The sequence below is a fragment of the Eimeria maxima genome, genomic scaffold (genome assembly GCF_000499605.1).
Source record: "Eimeria maxima Weybridge genomic scaffold, Emw_scaff1663, whole genome shotgun sequence".
Lineage (NCBI taxonomy): Eukaryota > Apicomplexa > Conoidasida > Eucoccidiorida > Eimeriidae > Eimeria > Eimeria maxima.
Genome location: NW_013564582.1, coordinates 1 through 6755, shown reverse-complemented (window position 1 = coordinate 6755; position 6755 = coordinate 1). Strand labels below are relative to the sequence as shown.

The window sequence follows — 6755 nt, the reverse complement described above, 5'->3', positions numbered from 1 at the left end:
TATATATATATATATATGTGGGTGTCACCCTCACTATGGGATACTCGAGACACCAACAGCCACAAAATGACCTCCCTTCCCGGTTGCAGAGGAGTCCCCTACCCGTGCACCAATAATCGAAGAGCTGGCCCCCTCCTTGGGGGATCCCCAACAGTCGCTTCAGAAGGAAGAAAAGGGGTCTCCCAACCTCTCAAAGGAAAACAAAGTGGGGACCCATCTTGCTGCTGGAGCAACGAGAGCGAGGCGCAGTGTTACTTGAGAGACAAACTGTTGCATCATAACTACTGCTGCAAAAACGCTGCAGCATCTGCTGCTGCTTCTGCTGCGGCTCCTCTTGTTGCAGCCGCTGCAGCAGCAGGGCGTCCCCAGCGTGCAGTAGCAGCTGTTTCCGCATCACTAATGAGAGGGGGGAGGCGAGTCCACACACTGCGGCGCGCAGAGGGAGACCCGAAGGAGAAGTCAACCCCACTGAGGCCTCCATATATCGCGACTTCCTCTACGCCTTCTGCCGCTGCTGGTGGTGGTGGAGATATTGGACCTGAGGCGGTGATAGCTGCCTCGTACAAAACATCCGCCTGCTGCTGCTGCTGCTGCCGCTGTTCGATGTGTCTCTGCACTGCAGCTTCTCGGAGCAGCTGCGACGACTTCGCGTTTCCCCTGGTCCCCTCTTCCTCTTGGGGCCCCTCTCCCCCCTGGGGCCCCTCTCCCTCCGGGGGCCCCTTCTTGGTCTGTTTCCACTGAGGACTGTGTATTCTGAACTGCTGTTGGAGAAGCTGCAGGTCATAGGAAGTCAGAGGGGCCCCTCCAGGACCCCGGAGTTCCTGAGGGTTTCGAACTTCCCCTGAAGGAGACAGCAGCCGCAAGGCACTTTCTCGAAGAGTCTTCATAGTTGCAGGCAGCGTGTGGGCTGCAATGTAAGAACGCAACCAGGAAGGAACGGGAGAACTGCACGCACACGCATACACAAGCTGCTGCTGCTGCTGACGATGCTGGTGCAGTTTCTGCTGCTGTTGATAACGGTACTCCACTTTGAGTAGCTTCCAAACCCCAGCTCTTCCACCTGAATTCCATGCGCCCTCTGAAACCTAACCCCACCCCCAAACAGGAGCTTCAAGAGTTCATACCTGGATCGGTCATAGTGCAGAGCCACGTATATGACACCGTTCGCTTCTGGGTCACCTCCTCTGGGGCCCCCGGGGCCCCCGTAAGGGTGCAGCGAAGGGTCCCCGTGCGCGACCGACGAGGCACCCCCTGCATTGAATGACAAGGGACCCCCAGGCTCTGCGTTGTCTGGGAAGGCGACGATTGCTGCTTCGAAGGCCTCCACCCGCACCGCCTCATCGGAAGGAGGTGCTTCAGCGCTCTCTGCCTGCAACTGCCCGCACACCAGTGCATGCAGGCGGTTGCTGCTGCTGTTGCTGGTGGTGGTTTTGTAGCCCCGCAGGCGGCGAGCAAAGACAAAGTCCCTGTCTTTGGCAGGCCAGGGAAGACCAACACGCCAATAGATTAACTCTTCGTACTCCGGCCCTCCAACAGGGTACACCTGGGGGCCCCCAGAGGCCCCCCTGACCTCCGCTGTGGGATATACACAAAGCTCCTGCTCCGCTTCTGCAGCTCTACGCTCAGAACCGCAGCTGCTGGTGCTGTGAGCAGCAGCAGCAGGATCACCACAAGGAGGAGGAAGAGGCTGTGTCGCCTGCTTGAGTTGCAGCAGTTGTATGTCTTTAATAGTAGAGTCCCAAGACCGTCTGAGGGGAAGGGAGTTGAGAGCAGAAAAATAAGCAGCAGCAGAGATGTCTGCAAAGCGACCCCGCACCGCGTACTCGTAATCAGGCATGCCTGTAGTGGTAGCAGCAGCAGGAAAAGCAGCAAGAGCAGCAGAATCAGCAGGTACACTAGTGGCTGACGCAGCAGAGGCAATATTCATAGTAGCAGCTGGTGCACGTGGAGCTGCAGCAGTAATACGAGCAGTGCAGCAGCAGGTCTGAGAATGGAAATGTGATAAAAGCCAGGTGCCGAAAGGATATGTTAAGAGATACAGGGACAGGAGAGATGAGCATCTAGAAGAGAAGATGACAGGGAAAAGGAGCTGAGAGGGGTACCTCTGCGCTGTCTCCTATAGACAATACACTGAGGGCTCTTTGCCAGAACTTGCCAGCCCCCGACGGGCCTCTCGGGGGGGCCCCTGGCGATCTCCTCCGCCCTATGCAGCAAATCCAGCAGCAACTCGTCCGATATTACCGGTGCTTCATGCTGCTGCTGCTGCTCTTGCTGCTGCTGGCGCTGTTTCTGAGTGCTTAGGCTTTCAAAATAGCCCCCAGCTTGAGGGGCGGGCTCTTGTGCACCGCAGCTGCGCTGACACAGCTGCAGTAGCAGCAGGATTAAAAGCAATAGCAACGGCGCATTGTCGGAAGTGCGTAATGGGGAGGTTGCTACTGTTGGGGTTTGCCTCATTGTTGCCGCCGCTGCTGCTATTGCGGTTGCTGCTGCTTGCTGTTGTTGCTGCGGCTCCTGCTGTAGCTGCGGCTCCCCTGCCGCTGCTTCTGTTGCTGCAGCATTGGTCAGGACCAGTTGAGGCCCTGGGGTGACTGTACACCTCACGACGACTGGCAATGAAGGTGAATAGGAGGAAGCTCGCCACTTTTTCGTGTCTTCTGTTTACTTTGCACCCGTCGTCATCCCCTCGCTTCTCCTACGAGCTTTAAAAGAGGTGTTTGTGTTGCTATTAAACCGACCCCAAGCCCAAACCCCTCAAACGTGAAGCAATTCGACCTCGTCGTCGGCGCTGCAGAAGCAGCGGCAGCAACGAAATACTAAGTCCGAAACCCCAACCCCCTAGCTTGCATAAATTCAGGCTACGGCTTACGGTTTCGCCATCTACAGTTTAGGGTTAAGGGTTTTGCGTTTAAGGTTTCCGGTGCACACGAACCGCTGCCAGAGGAGACAGACGGGACCACGGCGCCTTGGGGGCCCCCAGCGAGTGACGGCGCCCGAAAGTGTGTTTTCTAGGCATAGACAGGCTATAATTGAAACAAATGTTGCGACAGTTGTTGCTGCTGTCGCCGCTACTGCTGCGGTTTCTGCTACTCCTCCGGCTGCTCCCTAAAATGTGGGGCCCCAACACAGCCTTCGCCTCTGCTTCGCTGCAGCCGCAGAAACAGCAGCAACAGCAGCAAGTCATCTCCATAGTGGTAGTAGAGATGCATTTTGTCAAACAGACTTCTTGCTCCATGACTCTTTTCCGGAGCTCGTTTGTCTAACACCGCCGTAACAACACAAGCGATAGCAACAGTTTGAGTTAGTATAGTAGTACCCAGCGATACCTTTGTGTCAATACATTTTTCCTTCCTCCTTTCTTCCACTTTGTCCCTTCATTTTGAGGGGGCTACTGCATCTTGTTGCAGCAGCAGCCGTACCTGCTACTTTGCAGCACCAGCAACACGTGGTTACAGCTACAGCTGTTGCTGTTGTGCTGTTCTTTAGACACTCAGCCCCACCGGAAAGGTGAGAGGGCGATAGCTGAAACAGTAACAGCAGCACCAGCAGCAGCTGGCTTTAGAACAGCAGTAGTAGAAGCAGATACTATAACGACACCGGTAGCAGCAGCACTAGGTACTTGAACACTATCATCAACAGAAGCAGCTATTGTAGTAGCGACAGGCGGAGCCAGGATGGAATGCCAGGGAAACAGCGGTGGCAGCAGCAAGAGCAAAGGTCGGAGGCAATGTAGCAGCATCCCACCAGCGCTGGCAGGCCTGCTAGCGCAGCAGGGCGACAGCAGTGCGCTGCAGCTGCAACTGCAGAAGAATGTGCAGCTGCCGCGGTACTTTTGCTGCTTCTTCCCTCCACCAGCACTCAATCGAAGGGGATTGGGCTCTCTTACTCAGCAGCAAGCTGCTCTCACCTGCACCTGCAGCAGCGCCATCGGCAACAGCAACAGCTACTGCTGCAGCACAGAATTATGTGCTGCGTGCATCTTGAGATATGTGGAGAGTCTTCGCCCCAGCAGCTATCGGCCGCGCTTCTCGCCCGAGACCTGCCCACTGCACTTGCAAGCTCCTGCTACTGTTGCTGCTACTGCGGGTAGATGTTGCAGAAACAGCAGCGACAGCGCAGCCGCTGCAACGTATGCGGAGGCATATGGGCAGTACTTGCGGCGACTGCTGCAATTGGTTCAGCAGGACATGCAGCTGCCGCAACTTCCTGTCCTGCAACAGTGGCTGCCTAGCAGCTTGCTAGGAGCTGCAGCACAGCAGCTGACCAACACCCACAACAGCAACAACAGCAGCAGTTGCTGTAGCTGCTGGTTGGAATCGCCGTGTTACTTTCCTGCCGTTTTTTCGCTGCCTCCGGCATCGCGCTTCCCGGGGTCTCAGGTGTATAGGCAGCAGCTGCTGCACCCGTTTGATGCTGCTTCTGCAGCCGCTGTTGCTGCGCTGCGGCCTCGGCCTGGCAACAAATGCCTCGACATGTGCTGCGCTCCTGGCAACAAGTTGTTGCTACTGGCTGCTGCAGTTTCCGCAGAATCGCCAGCAACAGCAACAAAAGCAGCAGCAACAACAGGTGGGGTAGTGGTGGGTGTCGACGTCAATGCAGAGAGGATGGAGCTTTGCCGCCGTCTGCTGAGGAAAAACGGTTGCAACAGCGGTCTCCTTGTCCTGGGGGATGCCCGAGAATTCGGGACTAGCAGTTTCTGCCTCTGTAGTACCATCAACAGAAACAGCACGAGCAATAGCACCAATTACGGCACTATTCAGACAAATAGCTTCAGCGGCGCAGGCCTGGAATCACGCTCCCCAGCCACAATGAGTGCAGCAGCAAATGCGGCAGCAACTACAGCAGCAAGTGAACGAGTTAGAAAAGGAAGGTTGGCGAGGAAGAAAGAGAGAAGAAGACAGGAGGCCCAAGAAGTCCCCCTCATCTCATTTCTAGAGCATTTTGGCGGCAGCAGAAACAGTGACAGCAACCACAGCAGCAATCTGCGTGCCTCAGGTACAGGAGTAGAAGGGGGTGAAGACATGGCGGCAGCAGCAGCAACCGTAGCAGTAGCACAGAAGACGGCAGTCAACGTAGCCGAGGACAGCAGCTGTAACCCCTGCAGCAGCAGCAGCAGCGGCGAAATTGGGGAGGGCGGGTATCCAAATAACAGCGGTGTACAGCCGGAAGCCCTGTCAGCACCCAGTAGAAGCAGCAACACTAGTAGCCATACCGGGAGGAGGAGGAGCAACAGCAGCAGCGAATCAGCACCAGTAACGGAGTTTGATCGAGTACTGCTGGATGTTCAGTGTACCCATGACGCCAGCACTCGACACCTGTCCCGCTTCCGCGAAGCTATCCTACAGCAACAGCAGAACGAGCACCAGCCTCAGCAACAGCAGAACGAACACCAGCCTCAGCAACAGCAGAACGAGCACCAGCCTCAGCAACAGCAGAACGAGCACCAGCCTCAGCAACAGCAGAACGAGCACCAGCCTCAGCAGCAGCAGGAGGGAGTGTCCGTTGCAGTAGATCCGGCCTTCACCCAACAGGCTACCGGGCATACAGGCGCTGATGTTTTCCGCGTTGCTCAGTGTGAAGAGGAGGATGACCAGCAGCAGCTGCAGCCGCACCATCAATCCCTTCAGCAGCTGCTGCAGCTGCAGCAGCAGCTGCTGCAGCGTGCGTATGCGCTGCTGGCTCCTGGTGGTTTGCTAGTGTACAGCAGCTGTAGCAACGACCATCAGCAGAACGAAGGCGCCGTTTTGCAGTTGCTTTTGCAACATGGGGCCCTCCTGTACCCAATTCCCTGCAGGGGTCTCCTGTACCCTCCAGCTAACTCAATATTGACAGGGTCCCCGAACGGCAAGCGCCCCTCAGGCTTGCCTAACGGAATTTCCAAGAACGCTTCAGATCCCTTAACCCTAAACCCTGAGGTGTTTGCCCATGAGACAAAGCACAATGTGCCATCCCTTTCTGGGGGCTTCCAAGGGACGACCCATGATAAAGGCCCCCTTGGGGCTCCTGTTTCGGAGGACGAGCGGAGGCCTTTGAAGGATACTCCCATCGGCGCCACCGGTGTTTTCAAGGGGTCCCCAGCGTACTCCAGCGCAGCAGAAACTTACCAGGAGGGTCCTGCAACGCCCGAGAAAGGGACTGACCAGCCGTTGTGCCCGCTCACAGGGGTCCCCTGCCGAGGGTTTGAGGATGCTTTTGAGTTTCTAGAGAGTCACGCGTTCTGGCCAGCGAGGCCTTCCAGTCTTGAAAGCATGCAGGACCTGCCAAGGCACCCCAGCTGCTGGAGCGGACCATCTTCGCACAGCACCAGCGGCAGTTATGGGAGGCCCAGACCTAGCAGCTGTCAGTTTCCGGCGGAGGAAGGCCAAACCAGCGGCATTTTTGTCTGTTGCATCACCAAACCTCTAAATCCAAAGCCCTTGCTACAGGGTTAAACGCTTTGCTGTGTTACGGATTTCCGTGCAAGCAACAGGACCAGCGCAGCTGTGCTGCTAGCGTCGTCCTGCGGGCTACCTAGCTCCTGTCTAACTTTTGGCTAGCTATATAGCTGCAGAAGCGGCTAGTTGTAGATTTGATTGAAAGAATCGCTACAGCGATGCAATGAACTCTCCCCTGGGCTTTGAGTGCGTTGCAGGTTTACATACACCCAAAGTCCCTTCTTAGGTGGGCAGGCGTTAAAAGGAAGGACACACAAGCACATAACAGCAAAGACCACAGGCCCGCCCTGATTATATATATATATATATATATATTATATATAT

The 6755-nt window shown here is 56.0% G+C and overlaps 2 protein-coding genes across 2 annotated transcripts; one reads left to right on the top strand and one right to left on the bottom strand.

Annotated features, from left to right (window-relative positions):
• Window positions 1–281: 281 nt before the first annotated feature.
• EMWEY_00054610 (hypothetical protein, conserved) lies at window positions 282–2454 on the bottom strand (the record flags this gene model as incomplete). Its single annotated transcript, XM_013480141.1, has 3 exons — window positions 282–1060; window positions 1180–1839; window positions 2103–2454. The coding sequence occupies 3 exons, from the start codon at window positions 2452–2454 to the stop codon at window positions 282–284; spliced, it is 1791 nt and encodes a 596-aa protein (XP_013335595.1).
• A 1217-nt stretch (window positions 2455–3671) lies between these two features.
• On the top strand, window positions 3672–6428 carry EMWEY_00054600 (hypothetical protein, conserved; the record flags this gene model as incomplete). Its single annotated transcript, XM_013480140.1, has 1 exon — window positions 3672–6428. The coding sequence occupies one exon, from the start codon at window positions 3672–3674 to the stop codon at window positions 6426–6428; it is 2757 nt and encodes a 918-aa protein (XP_013335594.1).
• Window positions 6429–6755: the final 327 nt, after the last annotated feature.